Consider the following 20,548-nt stretch of genomic DNA (forward strand, 5'->3'; position numbering starts at 1 on the left):
CATTTAAAGCTATCTTTTAGGTATTGTTATTACAGATAAGGGTTTATTGAGTTCTGATACTCACAGCTAGAAACCAGTATTAAAATTTTGGTCCTCACTTCCTAGTTTATCTTCACAGACTCAAGTCTGGGACTGCAAATGTAAAGGACCTCCTCTAGTTGATCTGAATTTAGTTTCAGACATTTGCCTCTGAGATGACTTCTGAATACTTCATACATTATGATGGCTGCTTTCATGCTGTGCTTAACTCATTCTGAATTTAATATTTCTGAGGCTTTTAAAATCTTGTTCAAAACATACTTTATAAGAGCTCCTTCTCTGGAGTGCAGGTAAAAGCTCTTGTTCCGCCATAGCCACATATGCCAGACTTGGGAAAGCTTGCTCATGTTGTAAATACCACTTCACTTGGAAACAGCCTCTGGATGATTCCTTGCTTTTTAAGGAGGTGTGAGAAATGGTCTGAAGTAAAGGAAGCATCTCTGGGATTTGTTGTCCAGAGGCAGGTGCACAGGGAGTGGACAGAAGTGGCATACAAGTGGCATACATGCCTAAATAGTTTGGGTATCCATTTCAGTTGTTCTGTTCTCTTAGAATTGGCTATGCTCTAATTAAGTAGTTCTTTTCATAAAACTAATTAGCCCATAAAAAAAATGCAGATTCTTTAATCTTAAAATTTGTGGGGAAACCATTTTTGTTTGAGACAGTTTTTGAAACTAATGTAAATTTTTTGTTTGTGCTTTTTTTTTTTTTTTTTGGTGTTGGTAGATTGTGTTTTTGCCATCTTCAAAAGCTGTTAACCCAAACCAAGCATCTCCTCTCTCACCCCAGTCTGCCTGGGCTCAGAGCCACCTGCACGTTCCTCTGTGAGCCCTGTGTCTTCAGGGAGTGAGGACTCATGCAGATTTCTATATTGCATTTCCAGCAAACTCTGTGTCTTCAGTGCTGGCTACAGGAAATACATCTGAGTCAGCCACCCTGTCCACAGGCACTTGGAGAGTCTTGTGCAGAATCTGGGGTGGTCTAGTTGTGATTTATCTGATACAGGACTTGCCCAAGCTGAGTGTTTCAACTTTAAATGTTTTTTAATTTCGCTTTGTAAAACTGTAGTTAGGAAACAGTTCTACACATTCAGAATGCGTAGGTGTTAAATTCAGCTGGGTTCAAAGAAGTTAAATACAGCTTTGATGTAAATTACTTTATGTAAACACAGCAGGAACTTCACATCCGTTGAACAATTTAAGTTCTGTAGCTTCTTTAACCCATGCTCCAGTTTTCTTAAACAATTGAGAGTATTCTGGGGAGGCCCTTCTGACTTCAGTCTGTTTTACTGCATGAAAATATTCTTCAGAGTGCTGGGAAAAAATGGTAATTTTTCTAAGTCTTCAAAGAGACTTCTGATGTTTTGAGTATTTATTACACTAGAGGTCAGTGTATGATGGGAGCTTCTGTGCTGTGGTATAGAGTTTCTTGCAGAATCCTATTTCATCAACTTTGAAACCAGATTCTAAGAGAAACTGTAGCCTGTTACTATGGAAAAAACTTAACATTGAAGTGTCTTGTGACTTTCTTGGCTAAAGGGTTTTTTGAGCTTCCTACTTTTCATTCTCCATGCTTGGCAAATATCAGTAAGAGTACTTTGATGTGGTAAGCAGGAATGTGCACAGTCAGTTGCTCCAGTGTGCACCTCAAACATTCATCTTTCACTGCCATGCCATGACTTTTTGGTTCATATTTCTATATGCCAGGGTATTACAGGAGCCATCCTTAGCTTGTGCACTGTACCTCTGAAGGGCATGGTGGGAGAATTGCACTTGCACCTATTATTTTTAGAGTAGGTGTCAGCTTCCTGAACACTGAGCTGGTAGCTTCCAGGTGGGCAGCTTCACTTTTGGCTGTTGAGGGAAGCACAGTCAAGTATGATTCTGTCATGATACTTGCAGAGATTCCTTTCTCAGGAGCTCTTCTTCAGTTCTGCAGGTATTTCTTTAAACATCTGGAATGCGCAAAAGCAGTTTGTTCCTGCAGACAGCATTGGGCAGGGGCACCAGAGCAGAACTCCAGCAGTGTTATATGATGTGATATGTTACTGAAGGAGAGCTCTGCTGCCTGGGGCAGGCTGCATCACAGATGCAATTTAAGTAAGATGCTGGAAATACCCCACCAGGGTGGATTTGAGCTCTTGGATGTTTTCTATGAGAACTGACTACAAACAAAAGTGCCTGTATCCTGAAACTCTTGTGTAGAGTTCTTCTGAAATGCCTCAGAAAAATAAAAGAACAAGGGATGGTTAGTGTTTACAGGCTTGCACCAATGTAAAGTGTAAGTGCAGGCACAGAGCAGAATTTTGCTGTTCTTAAGTGATGTTCTGAGTGTTCAAGAGACTTGGGCTGATGAACATCTTTGTGGCCTTTCTTTTTGGTGAGGTGGAGGTGAAAGGAGAGATAGTAAAAAGAAAACCAGCTGTCTGAAAATCTCCTTCGCACCTGGCTGCTGCCCAGTAGGTTGTGTTACATGCCTCTGGAGCATTAAGGATAACACCTCAGCTGAGATAGTGTGAAGGAGCTGCTAGACTCTGGTTTAATTGAACTCTCTGTGAGGAATCCTGGCTTCAAAGGGAAGAAACTGCACTCTTCTACCTCTTTCCCAAGTTTTTCCAGGCTGCATTTTTTCTTCCTATAAGAAATGAAAATGTACCAAAGCTTTGCAGAATGGGGCTTTATCAAAACATCTCTGTGGTGTTAGGCTTCATTTGGTTGGGCAAGAGCCTGAAAAGGTGATAGCTTTGCAAAACTGATGTGATACAAGTCATCAAGCAAGAAATAAAGGATCCTAAAAATTGCTTCCCTTTTCCTGTCCTTTTCTGATTGAAGGCATGCAGCCTTAATTTGTTTCAGTGGAACTGAAACTCATCAGAGTCTGTTCTGCATGTAAGAGCTCAGGAACTAGGGGGCTTATCTTGAAGAAAAGAAGGTGGTGTAGGTGTCCTGCAGCCAACCCAGTCAACAATCTGATGGATGCTCTGCAGATTCTTGCAGAGCAGCTATTTGTCTGTTGCACATGGTGACAGTCTTTCTTGGTTCAGCTGTCAAGTGTTAAATCAGTCCAAGTGATGATGCTCCCGGCACCTAGTCTATTTGTCTAGAAGAAATTTAAGTTTAATTATTCTCTTGGATCAAAAATGGTGGATCTTTGTGGCTAAACAGAGATGATCACCCACTAGCCCCTCTTTCTAGTTCATAATAGGAAGTTTCCTAATGATATTTTCATGTCTCTTTCCTTCATGATGTACAGACTAACTCTGGAATCTGTCTGTTGTGTAATAAAGAGTCCATGAAAATGGCAAAAATTAGTATTTGGAGTGTCTTTTCCTGCTTTTGTTCTAAACTCTCAAAATGCAGGGGTTATCAGACATACAGTTCAAGTGACTTGCCAGGAATTTCTCAGATGAAATGCAGAGAGAGTGCAAGAAGTTGCAGCCAAGGTCAGTCTTGAAAAGATTAGAATTCAATTGCCAGTCCTCAAATTTTTATTTCAATCTCAAATGTTTCCTGATAGGTGCTCTGTACTTGTTAGGTCTTCTGTTTGTATTGTGTTCCTGCCAAAACTTCTCATAAGACTCCTAACACTATTAAAGATCTGTGGCATATAGTGACATAGGCAAATATATGTATATATAAAAAACCCCAAACCACTCTGTCAAGATACTTCCACTCACACCAGTTATTCAAGGTTCCTTTAAAAGGGTAGACTTCAAAGCTGCAGGCCTTCAAAACTGCAGCACCCTAGTCTTCTCTCTAGTTCCAATATACAAATGTAGCATTTGCCAAAAAAGGAGGAATTTGCCAAAAAAAAAAAGGGAGGAATTAATAAAATGTAGTAGTGGAACGGTGGCAGTGTGCACCAGGTTTAATGTGTTCTATGCATTATAAATGTCCCCTCTTCCCACCTCACAACTGCTTCCGGGAAGTCTCTGAAGTAGTTGACCAAAATGATAGCTGGATTTCAAATCCTTTCTTTTCTGTTTTTAAAAAAAAATACGGATATATAAAGAGGAATAAAGCAGTAACAACAGAAGTAATCAAGCAACCTTATGGTTAAGTAGCAAGAAGGAATTTGGAACCAAGAATTATGTGATAGTGGAAAAACTAATTTATCTTTCTTCCAACTATCCATTGTTAACCATCATTTTTCTTCACCTTTCCTGCCACACTGAAGTGCCCACTCATTTACCCTTCTAAATTGCAGGAGTGCCCATTGAGGGGAATGGAAGCTGGAAATGCAAAAACAATAGCATGTGGTTTCCCATATTCTTGGAATTTTAAACTAGTTTCCTCCCTGAAATACAGAGATAAATGTGGGTGGATCTTAAAAACTGTCTTAGTTCAATTGTTGTGAGCAGTTACATAACATTAGGGACAAGACTGATTTGCTGCCTTACCTGTCCCTATGCATTCTAAGGTAGTCTGTGTTTGGGGGTCTGCTGGTCTTCCAAAATCAGAATTTTTCCCAACTCAGGCAAAATTTCTGTCTTATCTGTCTTTTCGATGAATTATTTTTGTTTTGACCTCTTCTCTAGATGCTGTTATTAGAGTCTGATATGTTCAGCAGCTGCAGGAAGCAGAGCAATGACCTGACTGCTCTTGAAAGTTGTTGCTCCAGTCACATAGGATAGCATGACTTCATTTTGTACCTCCTAATAGATTAAAAAAAAAAAAAAGTTGAATAAAGCAGTTGTGAAAGTGAAAACAGTGTATTTGGCACCTAAACATATGCTCAGCTGAGCTGAGCCTGAGCTGAGCTAGAGTAAAAATGTTATTTTACTTAGCAGCTGAAAGAGGAGGGAGACAATAATTTGTACAATAGCACAGAGTGCTTCACGTGGTTCAGGTCTGCCTTGGAGAATTCTTCACTCTCTGTGGAAAGAAGCAACTGCATAAGGTACAGAATAGAGTAAGAAGCCCAGAGCAGTTGGTTATTTTAAGTTTTTATATGTTCAGGGGATTGGCATCTTTAAGGACAGTGTGGTGCTGGGAAAATTCAGCTAGTTTGAAACAATCTAACTGGAACACTTAATCAACATGAGAATCCACATGGGCTGAATCACCCTGCAAATAATGTTACAGGCACAGCCAGAAGTGTTTTGTATTTGCCAAAGAATAAAATAAAACCAGTTGTGGTTCAAGGTGTGGGGATCAGAAATCAGACCATGTGAGAGTGTTGGTTGCAGAACTGCTTGATAGGTCAAGTGTTCTACACTAGGAGAAGTTTTGGGTCTGCCTCCTGGTTCCTGTGGTCCTAGAAAGAGAAGTGGCTTTTTCAGTTGCATCCAGTGATGTTTAAAATATAGGATTTTGAGGGTAATAGTATTTTGGTAGATGCTTCTGGTTTTGTTGTTATCTCCAGTGCTGCTTGACCTTATAGAAAGACTGAATATATGTAAAAATAAAGACTTCCTGTGGGGTGGCTAAGGGAAAGTTCAGTTCTTGTCTGTGTGAATGGACAAGGTAGCATTATGCTCTAAGCTGCCTCAGCCCTTGCAGTCAATCAGTTCCTCCCCTTTGTGCATCTGCCTGCTAGTTCTGAAAGGTTGCCATAGCCTGGGATGCATTGTGGTTCTTACCCATGTTGTGTTTGTTTCTTGTAGGAGGACTGCCTTTGGACTGTGACAAGGTGATGCAGTTGTACCTAGAGGGTCAGGCCTGGATGGCTGGGATTTAAGGTAAATCTTTGCTGAAAAATACATACAGATCTGAACCAAAAGCTATGGGTTGTTGGTTGGTGTTTTTTTTTTCTCTCCTTTTTTTTTTTCTGGAGGTGTTTGTATCAAACATTTAAAGGAGGATCTGTGTGTGCCTTCTAGTGCATATGTACTTTAATAAAATGCAGTGATATAATAGTTCAGATTCCAGAGTAGTCCATAGGAACTTCAGAAAAGCTGATTGGTATTTAAATACCTAGGAGATGCTACTGCTGCCTTGGGAAGAAACGTTATTCAATAAGGAAGTAGCAATAAGAGTTCCTGAAACTTCTTCTGAGATTTCACTGGGAGGCAACAGGCAGCTAAGATGGACCTCCTGTTCCAGCCTTTCTATTATTCCTTCTTCCAAATATTGTATAACAGAGTAGCTTCAACCATTCTAGATCATATACAATTCCTTCAAATGTAATATTTTAATTAATTACAGATATGTACATTCTTTCATGTTGTCCACTCTTCATGTTGCAGACTTTTGATTAAATATTTGCAGTTTAGATTTGATTCAGGATTTTTATCAGCTCTTAGCTATGGAAAAGCATTTCCCTATGTGGTCACAAACCAAGAACAAAAGGGACCTTTTTGTATGTGGAAGTGCATAGCAGGCTCTGTTGGTCCCACAAAGGGAGAGCTTGCAAAATTTCGGTAAAGTGTGGGATTAATCTTGCTCTTGGAGAATTGTGTAATTTTGGTTCCTGGAGAGTTGTGATTTCTTGGACGTGATCAGGAATGTCTCAGTGGTTTTGAATCAGCAAAATTAGTATGTAGATGATCTATCTTTTAACATTCCTTAGAGAGAATTGACTTCTAATTCTGGTCATACTGCCAGGCAAGAGCTGTCATGCTATTAGTTCTTTTGCCACATGTAGCCTAAGTTTTCTCTCAGAGGTGTGGAAGGCACCAATTCAACTGTTGCTCCAGAATTATGTAAGAGCTGTTTTCCTTGCAACTTGTCAGAGCTTCTGAAGTCTGGGAGAACACTGTGTAAAGAGTGGAAATTTGAATGAAATCATCTTCTGCTGGTTTTAACATCTTACTTAAAAAGAAGGAAGGTGGGGGACTGGGAGCAGTGCTTACTCTTACATGTGCTAGAAAGCCTGAAAAGTTGTAAGGCATTGCAGCAGAAAAGCAAAACCTAACCTTGATTCCTGAAGATTTGAGCTTGGAGCATGATCATGGAAAACATGAACTGAATCTTGACAATTCAGGATTAAAGCATATTAATAAAGTTTCCTCCAAAAATGTTAGAGCAAGTACATCACATCACAGTTATTGGCTGCATGCATTCTGTGCAGTGAATAATTTAACGAAGGTGAGCAGAAGTAGCATGTTCTTGCAAGACTAATGCAGGTACTTAAAATGATGTGAACAATCATGGGAATTTAGTTTTTTAAGGGTAATATGGACTTAACTTCTTTCAACAAAGACTCAAATCAAGCCTTTAAAGAATTTCTTGCTGAACTTGTTTCTTTGTATATGCCATAATAAAATGGTTGTAAGCTTCAGAAGATGATGCTGTTAGACCATGTCAGTGAGTATTCTTCTGTATTTTAAAAACATCAGCAACAAAAAGCAGGTTTATTTTAGTAGGGAGTTTACAGAACTAGAGTTTGTTAACAGTATGCAATTTACACACTTGATATGACACAGCTGGACCATGTCAGATGACTAACCCATGGGCTATTTGGATATAGTCTTCAGATTGAACGTGTTCATGTTTTTCCACAGCATCTTGGAATTCTGTGCAGTATTTACTGTACCTGTTACTGCCTTATAACATATATTCATTAAGCAATTACATTAAGCTGTTACTTCAGATTATCTGACTGAAAAATTATGGGGAAAAAATGGTGATTTCTGGAGGTCATGACCAGCTTTCTACTTCATTGCTGGAGTTGCATCTAGGACCGGCCAGTTGACTTTAGAGGCTGGGAAGTGTGTCAGATGAATCATTTATACCCTCTTTTCATAAGATTACAATGGAAACAGTTTATAGACAGGTATTTGTTGTTTTTAATTTATAATATGCTAACTTTGCTAGCAGCATACCATTTTTCATGTGCTGTCTGTATTGCATGGCTTCCACAAAGTCAACAAAGCCAAGGCTTCATGTGCAAATTCATGTGCTGTCTTGCTGGACACTTTAGCAGCCTTGTTTATATGTGAGGAAACATAGTGTCCCTTCTAACACTGGTGTATTTTTAATTACATAAATTTCAGCCAACTCTTGCTGGCTAATATAGCTTGAAAAACAGTGAATGGGTTAATTTCTGCCATCTAGAATAGAATTGGAACATTGGAGATGCCCAGCTTTTGTAAATCCTATGTCTGTGCATCAGTCCCCTTCAGGTTAATGTTCTCACTAGCCTAATTGAAAACTTCATCCTCTCCCTTCTGAAAATAAAGGCAAATAGATGTATTTCCTTTTTTTCTAGGATATCAGTAAGATTGTTCCTCTGTACTATGGTTTCAGGTTTTATGGTTTTCATTTTCCAAATGCTTTTTAAGCTGAATTATTAATGCTTGCACTAGTTCAAAAAATAGTGCATGCAGTTTCTCATAATCCATTGCTGACCCAGCAGTTGGCTGTTTTTTGGTTTTGTTTTTTGGTTTTTTTTGGGTTTTTTTGGTTTCTTTTTTTTTTTTTTTTTTTTTTTGTTTCTGTTTTGGAAACAGTTTGCTTGAACTTCTGCATTTAACTGTCCCAGGACAATGGTACTGAACTTCTTGCAAAAGCCAAGCTTACAGGAAATGTCATCCTGTCAAAAGTGGTTTGTTCTTACACAGCATATGATAATGCTTTTCTTAAAATATATTTGTTTGGCATAAGACCTGTTGTGCCTGGTGTTCTCTGGCAGTGTTACTCACTCTCAGTTTACCTGAGGATGGGAGTGTTAATGTTGCATTTTCCTGGTGTCTTGGGCAGAGAGTCGAGGTCTTTAGTTGTACTTAAAGGTCTTCCCACTACCAGCTCTTCCCTTTCTACCTTGTTGGTAAAATCAAGTGTTATACTATTTTCTCCATAAGTTCCTCCCAGTCTTTGGGATTGCACTACTTGAAGGCATCCTCAAACTGATTTTTGTCATGAATTTTATTTAGACCATTGGAAATTTTGAATGAAGATGTCAGGTGAAAAAGGGTGGAATAGGAAGAGTGCAAAAGCATCTTCCTTACTGCCGCATTTTTCTTCAGGCTAATAATTATTGGTAAGAACAACGTTATGCCTGATTCACATCCCAAAAGTTGCCAAATGTCCTTAGCTATTTTTTATGGTCAAAGCAATGTCCTGACTATTTGAGAATTGTAAACTTTGGATGAAACAGTTCAGTTCAGTTCTGACACTGCACTTCTTTCTGTAGTATGGCGTTTGAGGAGCAGCCTGTCCACCTGAGTCTCTTGTCCCTAATTTCCATTCACTGAAAGATTTCTTACTTGTTTCTGGGATCTGGGTTACTCATGCCACTTCCCAAAGCTTTTATTGCAGTGCCCTACAGAAAACATCAGCCATTTTCAACCTTAGGAATGTGTTTCCCCCCCAGACTGTAATGACTCAAGTGTGTTGCTGTAAAGGCACACTGCAAAGCAGGAGAGGGTCAAGAAATCTGAGAAGAGATGATTCAATTGTGCTGCTTTTGCTAATTTCTTTGAATTGTGGATTCTGACTTCATCAGTAGTGTCTACAAACCTCGGTGTTTGTGACTTGCAACTGATACCTTTTCTAAAAACAGAAGGAGGCAGGAGAGAGAGTGCTCTGTTTATTTCAACAACCACAAGCAACACTTCCAAAATACACTTGTGGTTGTATCGCAGAGTTATGAATCTTAGGTTATCTGGTGGTGAGTAATGTGGTGAGACAGTAGCCTAATAAGTCCCTGCTTTATTTAGAAAAGGTAGTTCTTATCAGAGGCAAGGAACACCGGTGTTTCACTCTCTGTGCTTGCTGAACCCCTAAGCACAGATATCAAATCTGCTGACAGTTTATGGTGCCAAGGCACAGCACCTCCCTCTCGGGGTCTGACCGCAAGTTCCTAAGGATTTTGCAATATAGAAAGAAAAAAATTCCTTTCCCCCTCCAGCTGCTCACCCAAATGCACATTATAGGCTGTCCTGTGGTTTGATCAAAGTTAACAATGTGTTGTGATATCTCTTGACCAGATAGATTTTTCTTTTTTAAACACTATTATCTCACTAGAGAGGAGGCTCACAAATAGATTGTTACGGCTTTCCAAATTCTTCAGGCAGAGCCTAGATTGTAGCAATTATTACACCTAGAGAATCCTGGAGATTAAGAAAATATCACTTAATTTTCCTCACTACAGAGTTAAGCCTGTAGAGTCTAGGAGTCTTCAGTAAGACAATAATCTTTTACTATTCTGCCTACTTAAAAATAAGATGGAAGAGCACAATCATCCCTGGCAAAGCAGGAGATGCTCAATTTTGGGATTATATACAGTTTGCATTGAGGATAAACTGGGTTGGAGGGCATAGGCTTTGACACAAAACGTGTGGCTTCATTCCCATGAACAGACAATGCAGCAGAACTGGGGATTACTGAAAGCTGTGAGACTGTCCACCCTGACTTGCCACCTTTTCCTCGATTCAGAGTGCAGGGAATTGTTCCTCTCCGTGGCAATAACATCACTATAATTTTGTCTGATAGTGAAAGAATGAATGATTTATTCTCCCTTCTCTTTCAAGACAGAAAGTGTTTGTGTTTGGTTTGGTTTTTTTAAATGTTGTTGGTGTTTGGTGTTTTTTTAAGATAAATAAAAAAATCCTCTGTGAGTCATTTTAGGCTCTCACAGGAACTTGAATGTGCTAAATGGGTAGGTTCCCCTGGCTGAGCCAATGGGGATGGTCAGGCACAGGCAACACTTTTATCCCACGAAAGGGAGGAGGGGTGAATGAGCCAGAAGATATAAGCTGAAACAAAGCCATGCTGTCCTTCTGAGTCATTCGCATACACTGGATGGGTAAGGCTTCCTGCTTCCTGGGACACACAAGTGGGGTCATGATTCTAACAATGGATGCTGGTAAGTAGCTTTTTATTAAATTTGTCTGGGTTTTTTTTTTTCCTGGGAAGTCTCTCCTTCCCCTCCCCTGCCCCCACCAGCTGAAAAGGAGCTATCTGTAAACTGGGAAGCAGAATGGTTAAATAAGAGAATGCTGAACCCAGACTTTGCACGCTGTGTGCACTTCACTGTGTGTTACCCTGGTGTTATTTCTTGGCTGTTACTCACTGAAGCACATATCCTCTCCTGCAAAGCAAGACCTCAGAATCAAAAGCGTGTCAGTGAATTTGTACTTATGTCTTCACTGGGACAGAATCTGTGGCCTGAGAAGTGTGTGATGTGTCCCTCTCTTTGATGATGGAGCTGATAGTGTCTGGAAGATACATTCTAGATGTTAGGCTTATTGTAAAGGGTAGTGGTTAACTAACGTATTGTCTGTGGCTTCCTCTGCTCTGTGTTTACAGAAATTTTGTATTGGAGAGGAAGAAACTGCTGTATTTATGTTGTAAGCAGCTCTGTTTTGTGTGCTTGTAGTCAAGGAAGCTTATGTTCTATGAAAAAGCACATGCAGGATTTTTATTTTTAATTTTTTTTAATTACGTACAAACATGAAATCTTCAACATAGTTTCTTGTGTGATATGGAGAATGAATGTAGAGTGGTATCTATAAAAGAAACAAGCAATCCTTGTCTTGAGTCTAGAGAGGGGGTGTGTTTCCATGTCATAACTTGCATCCTTCAAATTCCACAGTAATAAAAGACCTTGGATTTTAATGGTTATGGATAGGGCATAAAGCACCAGTGATTGTGCTGTGGCAGCATGCTCTCGGCTGCTCTTTCTCTATACCAGCTGCAAGCATGCCTGCTGCATTTTTAAGAGCTCTGTAGAACTTTTGTCAGCAGTTGGTTCAGCTACTTTTTTTTTTCCACCACAATGCCAAAGCATAATGTGACATATTCTGCAAGCTCTATTCAAAATGATAAACTTAGACAGATCTTACTGGTCTGTTTTATCTACTTGTAACATGCTGAGTTTACTCCATGCTAATGACATGCTCACTGTCCCTCATGTATTTGAATTGATTCAACTGGGCATTTTCTAGGCCCTAAAGAGAAAAATGTCTGTGTCTTTTTATAGCTCTTTGACTTTACTGAGACTTCAAGAAGGTGACCCAGCTGGGTTTTTCATGCACAATTGAGAGGAGACAGCATTTCACCCACCCACACTTAATTGAAGTTGTTGTATTATTGTCTGTGTAGGCAACTAGTGACTCTTTTTGTGTTCAAGGTATGTTACATGCTTTGCAAATCAGTTAAAACCCAGGCCCTTTAACAGAGATTATAAAATTTAACTCAAGTGTGAAGATGAATAAGATGGTATATAGCTGACAATTTTCCATTAAGTGGAAGCTGGTGATTTTTATATTTTGGCCCTTCCATTAGGGTAGCTTCTAGAAGCCCTTAAAGCAGTTTGCATTGCAGGAATTGGCAATCCTCTTCTACCCTTGCTTGAATAAGAAGGGTGGATGCCTAGATGTAATGTCCTGCCCAGTATTTTGGGAAGATGCCCTGGCAATGTTCAGAATTTACATGCCTGTGGGAGGTAGAGATACAGACTTTGCCCACAAGACACTTCTTCCCCTTTGAAGTACCAGAGTTCCTGTACTGCAGTGGAGTAATTGATGTTTTGGGATGTAATGTTTTGGCAGGACTGGTGGGATGTTAATAATATATGTTTGAAAAAATACCTTTTATTTGCATATACCTATATGCTTGCATTGTGCACTGTTTCTTTGCACTGTGAGGTGAACCATGAAGATAATACCTATGTTTTGTTGGATCCAAACCTGCTTTTTTTTCTCAGAACAATGTCACTGCACTGGTTTCTCAGTAATTACTATGCTCTTGTAGTCCTAGTGGTAATTTTCAGTTATACCAACTTATATGGTTAGTAAACATATATTTTTGGAAGCTTTTAATTCTGCGAGAATTCCTGAATTATAGTTCTCTATTTCGTTGTGGGAAAATGGTTCTAACTACCTGAAAGAAAACATTGTAATTCAAGGATTTATAACAGGGTATTCTAGTACTTCTCAAGTATATTTAGGTTACAGAAAAAGTATGCAAGCAATTCAGTGCCTTATGCCTTAATGTGGGACATGGATATTGCTCCATGAAGTTTATCTGCTTCATTTCACCCACCTTTTAAAGCTGTGCTTGGTGCTCTTGGAAGTGTTTGCTTATTTTAAATTATGTGTTTCCTTTATAAGTCAGGGCTGATAACTTCTTTTTTATGGGCATCAAATACTTAAGCTGTTTCTTAAGAGAGCAGAACTTGTCTTCCTTAAGGTAGTTGTAAGAATACTTGTGCATCTGTTTCAAAATTTATTTAATGGGTTTGATTTTGCTGTGTTTGCCTTAGCAGCTTCTAATTTCTGTCAGGAGGCGGACTGACAATGTTTTGGACGGGGGAATAAAAGGGAGAGCTGCAAGACAGAGTTGACAGTATAATTGGATTTGAAGCAGCTACAGGCTGGGGCTGTTGCAACAGCTGATTTGATCCTTCTGAGTTTCAAGAGCTATTTATGGTAGATTAGCTGTATCAAAGCTCTACTGTTCCAACCATAAAAGGCTGGTCCTATGTGAAGTGACCACACGGCATTTGGCTTAGTCCTCAGAGGTTGGAGAGCCTATAGCTTTTTATGTGGATAAATCCAGTGATGGATGGAAATACTAAAGGCAGATCAAGGAATAACACTGTTGAGGACTTCAGATGGCAGCGAACTCTTAAAAGGAGATTTTCACTAATAAATTTTTTGCTCTGATGTTTGGAATCAGCACTTGGATGTAGCTCCTGCATATTTACTGCATTTGGTGAACGCATGCTTTTAGGAAAGCGCTGTTCTAAATTTATCTGACTTATCTGAATCATCTTGACTGCACATGTACTTGCCAGCCATGCATGTTGATATTTGGTAACTTTTGTGAAGTCACTTTTCTGTTTTCTAAGTGGGTGAGTGTTAGGTTCTTGGGAAAAGAATCTTAGCTGACGCGAGAAACTTCTTTCAAACAAGAATTATGAAGCACTTGGCCAAAGAGAGCTACAGGCATTATCAGTAACTATTTTGAGAAGACTTTGACCCCTTTTGCTGCATCTGTACCTTCTTTCTATCCTCTTTGTGTAAAGGCAGACAAGTGGATTTTTTACAGGATTCTGAAGTAAGTAGCACCTCAGTCGGGCAGCTTGCACGCCGTTGCTTGAGCCAGTTGATTGTGAATTCACAGCATTGTCAGGTTGAAATGCAAGTGGGTTTATTCCAGCCTGTGCATGCCAGTCCTTCAGCCTTCCTTAAGGCATTTTGTCTTTTTATTCTCGTGGTTTTGCTTAGAAAATAAGTTCATTCTGCAATGAATGGAAAGTCCTGTTGCTGGTTGGTTTGTGTGATATGTTTCTCTTTTCTTTTTAGGTTTTATTATGTTAACCTTAGCCACAGTACTACAAATGGCTATAACAACGCTTCTATAATAACAAAACTTTCAGTGGTATTTTTCTCTTGTGTTTGAGAAGTTCTATAAATACATGGGAGTACTGTTGCATTGGATAACTGTGCTCTATTCTGAGACTTGGAGCATTCTGAGGAAGACTTGCTCCAACTTTCCATTCTCTTAGTTTTAAACATTAACAGGACACTGCAGGTAGAAGAGGCAGCAGTTACTGGCACTGTTTTACCTTCTTTGCCTGCAGGAATATCTTTGCTCGCAGTTCCTTCAGCCATTTGTTTCAGAAAGTTTGCAGCATTGTCAGGTTGAAATGTGAGTGGGTTTATTCCAGCCTGCTTAAAGGGGGGGATCATAAAGGACAGGTGGATGGAAATGTGAGTTTCCTTGCTTCAAGGATATTCCAGGTGCTGTATTTTAATCACCAGAAGCACAAGAATAGTGTCCTTGACAAAAAAAAAAAAAAAAATTGCTTCTCAATTTCCCTTTCAGGAACCAGCAATTTAAGGCCACCTTCCATTTCATTAGGAGTATAAATCTATATTTCTCTGTCAAATGGATCTAGAATTTTTATTCTGAATTATATAAACCTTTGTTTTAGCCCTGGGAATACCAGAAGACAGAACATGTCTGGAGCATTACTATTTTAAAACCACTTTATGAGTTTAGTGATAGGAATATTGTACTGGAATAAACTCCCCATATAGTGAATCTTTCTCTCACAGACTTTGTTAGATATATATATATATATATGTAAATAATCAGCTGTATCTGCATATTTTATAGGAGATTGAATTCTACCTGCAGAAGCAGTGAGCGCTAGGAAGAAACTGCCTGATAAATATACTCCTTCAGACATCTTAATTTTTGTGTTGTATAATAGATGTGTGCTTCAGTCTGGTACTGAGTTTTAAGTGTTTTTACATTGCTTCCAATAAAATGAGTATTTCTAATAAGCATCCTTTTTTATATGACCTGGTTTTCTTTTCCTTTGCTAGTTATATTTTAAAAAGCAAGTTGCTATAAATTCCTCCACCATTTTAATATGCCTGTTGTGTTCCTGTAAGCCTGCTAGAAAGTGTCAATGCCTTAAAGTCTTAAAACAGACCACAGAGATGTCAGATATGGAAGTTAGATACCACAGAGTGTGCAGAAGCTCTTAACTTGAATTTCAGACTTAAGTGCACTAAGGGTGGAATGCAGGAAACATTTTGATTGATGAAAAGTAACAATATCAGCTTCTCTTTGTGCAGCAGAGGTTTAAACTTGTTAGAACAGGCAAATTTTCTTCCCTGTCTCAGTTTAAAAGTTAATTCTGCCTCTCCCATGTTGTTTTGTCTTGATTGTGTTGCTAAATGACATTTTTGGCAAATATTTCCAGTAGGGAGGAGAATTGCATATTTTCTCTGAGCTTTATTCAGCAGGACTATAGCTGTGTGCTTGACATTTCTTCACTGAATTCTTTCTATTTGATTCTGTATATGGGATAAAGGTAGGAGGGAACATAAAGCAGTTTTAATCTGTCTTTAACTATGCCATGTTTACTTTCTTATACAGAGAAGAAAGATTACACTGTAACTGTACATGGAACTCCCCAGAACTGTCTGGTAGAGGAAAATGAAAATGGTAGCGCACATTGCTCCTTCACCGTGAGTCCAGGTAGGCTCAGAGATGGTGGAGGTGAGCCATTTGTGACCAAGACATTTCGACAGGTCACTGGAATCTTTTGCCAGTTTTCTGTTTGGAAAGTGTCTGTCTTACGCTTCATAAGACAGTATGAGCTGAGGTTTCTCTTGTCTCTATGTTGATGAGGTGGTTTGAAAGCTGTATATAGTTTAGTGCATTTGTTTATGCAAAAGGTGATTAAGAATGTGTGGAATTTGTGGTTTGTGGTTTTGGGGGTTTTTAAATGCAACATTGTAATTTTACTTTCTTAGAACATGTTCATAAGATCAGGTATCTATGAAACCTTTAATATAATGAACAGAGGAGAAAATTGCACAAACTTATTTAGTTTAAATTGCCATTATTTGAGTTTGTGTTTGCTCCTCAATGTGTTGGCTGTTGTGGATGGAAATTTCACAGTAATTTTTCCGGTGGCAAAAGCTGCGGAATAGTTTGCAGGATCAGGGTGGCTGAGATTATTCACTTTGCAGAGGCCTTGCAGTCTGCAGCTTGTTTTTCTTGCTGAATGCAAAAGCTCCTGTCTTCTGTTTCTGCATGGAGAAGCCTCCATTTAGCTATTGCAGGGGAACAGTGAGTTTGCAAAGATTCGAATTAGTGTGCACAATGGTCTCACCTTGTTAATTCCCTTCTTTTGCTATATTCCCAGCCAGACACTTGCAAGTTAATAGACATTGGAAGGTCATGATTTTTAATGAGCAAAACATGTCCTACTTGGAGTCTGCCTTAAGCAGATAAGAATGCATTGGGTAACTGGTGGTAAAAATGCATCTGATGTCACTGATTCACGTGGTGGTGTGTTGAAGGGAGTCTTTCAGTACAGAGGGTACAGCAATTATGCATTAACTCTTCAATGATTTATTTGGATTTAGTTGATGGAATGGTCTCTCTTTGCTCTAATGATGTCAGGTTTCAGAGTTAAAAAAAAATATGTGAAGACAGTTTTCAAAGACCCAGATTAAAATTATTTGGCTTTCCATGTCTCTCTTCATGTACACAAAAAAATCATCACAAGGAACTTGGACATCAAGCATCATGTGTCATAATATTTAAAGCCAGATACATTTCTAAAGCAACTTGAGTCTCCATCAGACCATTATGAAGGAAGTGTGCAATTTCCTAACAGAACTGAGCTGTTTGACACCAAAAAATGGCATGCTGTTACCAGTGTCTGTTACAAAGGGACTGCATTCAGGTGTTAATCCAAAGATTGTGTGCCAAAGTATGGTGAGAAGTAAATAATATTTCTGTGGAATTAATGACTGCCAAATGTGCTCCTTGTGGCTTATACCTGTAAAACTCTTGGCAGTCAGCAAAGATATGCAGGACTTATTCCTGCTCTGTTGTATCAGCCTTAGATTTAGACAAAATTACTGTCTATTCCTGAAAATAAAACAAAGGTAGCACTGTCTCCCATCAGCTCTCTGTGGAAGGATGAAGGACTGTGACTGTGGATCACTGTTTCAAAACAGTTGCACCAAATGATCTAGAGAATATGCAAGTCATATGTGCTTCACATGTGACTTTTTCAATCTTGCCCTTTCTGCCAAGAAGCCCAGTTAAGCCTCAGAGACAGCTAGAATAACTCTTTAACTCTTAGAAAATAATTGCCCCAACTGTTTGTATTAAAGTGAAAAATGGACAGTATGTCAATGTCATTTTCCATTAAGTGGCAACTGGCCCTGAAAGCAAGGGGAAATCCTACTGAAAGCAGCATTTCAGGCAGCTGTTGGCATTCCAGCAGTGTCTAGGGTTTGGTAAGGCTAACCCTGCAGCCACAAGTTAAGCCTGGGAGTTGAGACCTGGGTTCATATGGCTTTCGTGTCAGTCATTGTAACACCTGCCTGCCTTCAGTTCCAATAAAAAAAATCTGCCAGATGTTTTAACCCAGGCAACTGGAGCTGAACAACCAACACAGTTGTTGCTCCAGCAGCACTGGATTTCACTTTTTTACCTCTTCATTGTGAAAATAAGCAGCTATTTTTTGTGGTGAGTAAAGCTAACCTTGAATGATATATTTCTTATTGTAGTCGAACATCCAGAGCGTATAGTTAATTTGAAAAGCAGGCTCAAGACTTTAGTGTTGGTAATTCTAAACAACATGAAGCTGAGGCAAATAAAGCTTACTGCATGCCCTAGAGTTAGTTTTTACTAACCTGTTTCAAACAAAAAACATACTCTACCTCCCTGAGTTTCACTCAGCAAAAGCTGTGAGTTGTACACAGCTGTGCACTTTGAAAACACAGCTCAGCCCCCATCCTTTCATTCTGATTGGGTAGTAAGGGTTGGCTTGGCAAGTAAGGAAGCTTCACAATTTTAGATGAAGGTTGAGTTTTAGAATGGGAAACTTCATTTCATACCTGTAAAATTAACTCAGGTTTTTAAAGGCTGCATTACAGATTTAAAAACCAAATTCTCAGGTTGGAGTTTCCCATATTTCTTTAAATTCCATTACTTAAACTAAAATGTTAAAAAGTAACAAGACTATGTTTTGGTAATAGAAGTCTGCATACTAAAATACTGTGTTTATCCGTTCACAGATATGTAAAGGTATGCTGCAAATAGAATTGTGATAGATGCAGTTTCAACATTGTCAAAATGCTTTGTCAGTTTATATGTGGAATTATTGGAAACTGTAGCTCTGCAAAAAATCAACATTGCCTTTTCAGTCAACCAACTGTACTGAGAATGAACAAAACCATTAGAAGTTTTCTTGTGGTCAATTCTGCTTACGTAGCAATCATCTAGAATTGTGTTTCAGCTGACTAGAGTGGTTTTGAACCCAAACACTTGTGGAAGAAACATCTGTTTGCAAACACTGTTTGCATTTGCTGTGTGGACAACTTTTATTTTTTCTTTCCCCTCTTGTTGACATTTCTAGAAAGGATAAGGGTCTTTTGGCTTATTTGGAGCAATAAGGACTAACTGAACTGACCACATATGCTGACAAAGGTAAATTTTAAGAAATAACATGTAAATCTACCCTTGACATCTGCCAAGGATTTTGGAGTAGTGGGGATCAGGCAGGTAGATACGTGTGTGTAGACATCTGTAAAGGGCAGACACAAACGTGTTGCTGCCCTGAGCAGCTGTGAGTGGTGCAGTGAAGGGCCAGGCAGGCTCAGAGCTGGTGCCAGCAGGGTTGGAGTGTAGGAATCTATACCAAGCCTTCATCAGGGCTCCTGATTGTTGTGTGCATCTGAAGAGTGACCTGTCCAGATGGAGATCTTGCAGTGGTGGGAATGGCATGTTTAAGATGTAGAAAACCTGGCTAGGTTAAGTTATTGTAAAAAGTAGCCAAGAAATGGTTGTCTTGAAGTATATCACAGCTCAAAAGGACAGATTTGATGATTGCTTGCTCATTTACAGCATAATGTGCGAGATAAGAGATACGTGTTTGGATTAGAGGAACTCTGAAAGGAACTGAAAGAGCTGTGAAGTTAAAAAAAAGCTCCTCTATATGCAAATGTTTGGCATTTCTCTTCCGATCAGAGGCTGGAAGCCTTTTCTGTTCAGTCATTAGATGAAGTCACAACCCTTTATATGTAAGAGCTATGTTTAGGTGGGCAAAGCAAAATGATCCATCCTGGCACTTACTCAGAGTGAGTCATAGAGGCCTAGATTTTCTGGTGTTAATCGTGTTTCTGGCTGTTTGGACTATGTATATTTGCAGGCTATATGGATTTATAAGTGTTAAGTCAAAGGAGAAAACGGTATCAACACTTCTGTCCAACATTTTGTCCTCTGAGTAAGTATTGTGTTCCTGACATATTAGTTAGGATTCATAGCAATTACTAATTGCAGGGAAAAAGCATAAAATCATCCATGAGACTTTTGTGTTCTTTGTAGCTGCCCTGCTTTAAGCCAGAGAGGCCAAGAGTGGCCTTGCTATTCATTTGCTTGTAGACTGGTGCTTAGGGCTGTGTCGAAGTGGATTGAGGCTTTAGGTGGATAAATTTCAAAATGAGATCTCCTCAGTTTTTGTTTAAGGCCAGGGTTACCAATTTTGTTCTTCTGAGTTCTTTAGGCAGCTGATGGTTTGGATTGGCAGATAGGAATAGTGAAAGTGACAACCTTGCTTTAAAATACCAATTTAGGAATCCTTCCCACTTGCCTTTCCATTCCCAGTTTGCTCCAGAACCACTCTCTCCAATAGCATGAGTTGAATACATGGCCACACAGATCAGGAAACTGCTCTGAAGTGTTTTTTTCCACTTCCTCTCAAGTCCTCTGGGTTGCTCAGACCTGCTCTCCATGGCTGTGTCAGCGCGGGTGCTGAATTAGCAGCAGAGGAAGAGTCAGGCTTTGAAAAGAGTGGCTCAGTGTGGGAGTGAGCGTGTAGGACAGGTGAGTAGGGAACACTGTGTCGGCTCAGGTTAGGTGGCAAGAGAAGAGGTAAAAATTGGAGGGCCTCTCTGAGGTTGCTCAGTGCTTTGCTTTCACCTCATCAGTTGGGATGTCAACATTTAAATGTTTGTGATGTGAGGTCTATCATACTGTGCTTGTGACAGCCTGTTCGCTTGATTTAGAGACTTAAGCAAATGTTGGTAAGACACGTAGGAAAATGTGCTAATATTGTTATGCAAAAGAGAACTTCTCTT

At 39.3% G+C, this 20,548-nt stretch overlaps 1 protein-coding gene across 18 annotated transcripts in view; it reads left to right on the forward strand.

Moving 5' to 3' along the window:
• Positions 1–20,548, forward strand: part of SVIL (supervillin) — a 133,708-nt gene that overhangs the window by 22,625 nt on the left and 90,535 nt on the right. For 4 of the 18 annotated variants that reach the window (XM_068172649.1, XM_068172613.1, XM_068172639.1 and 1 more), the window contains exon 1: positions 10,654–10,788. In XM_068172649.1, the coding sequence (XP_068028750.1) occupies positions 10,725–10,788 (64 nt within the window). In that variant the 5' untranslated portion in view covers positions 10,654–10,724. Of the gene's footprint in view, positions 1–5,644; positions 5,720–10,653; positions 10,789–13,458; positions 13,986–15,827; positions 15,924–20,548 lie in introns of those variants that run through there. The other 14 variants (XM_068172588.1, XM_068172620.1, XM_068172595.1 and 11 more) reach the window with 10 other exon arrangements.

This window comes from Anomalospiza imberbis, chromosome 1, assembly GCF_031753505.1.
Source record: "Anomalospiza imberbis isolate Cuckoo-Finch-1a 21T00152 chromosome 1, ASM3175350v1, whole genome shotgun sequence".
NCBI lineage: Eukaryota > Metazoa > Chordata > Aves > Passeriformes > Viduidae > Anomalospiza > Anomalospiza imberbis.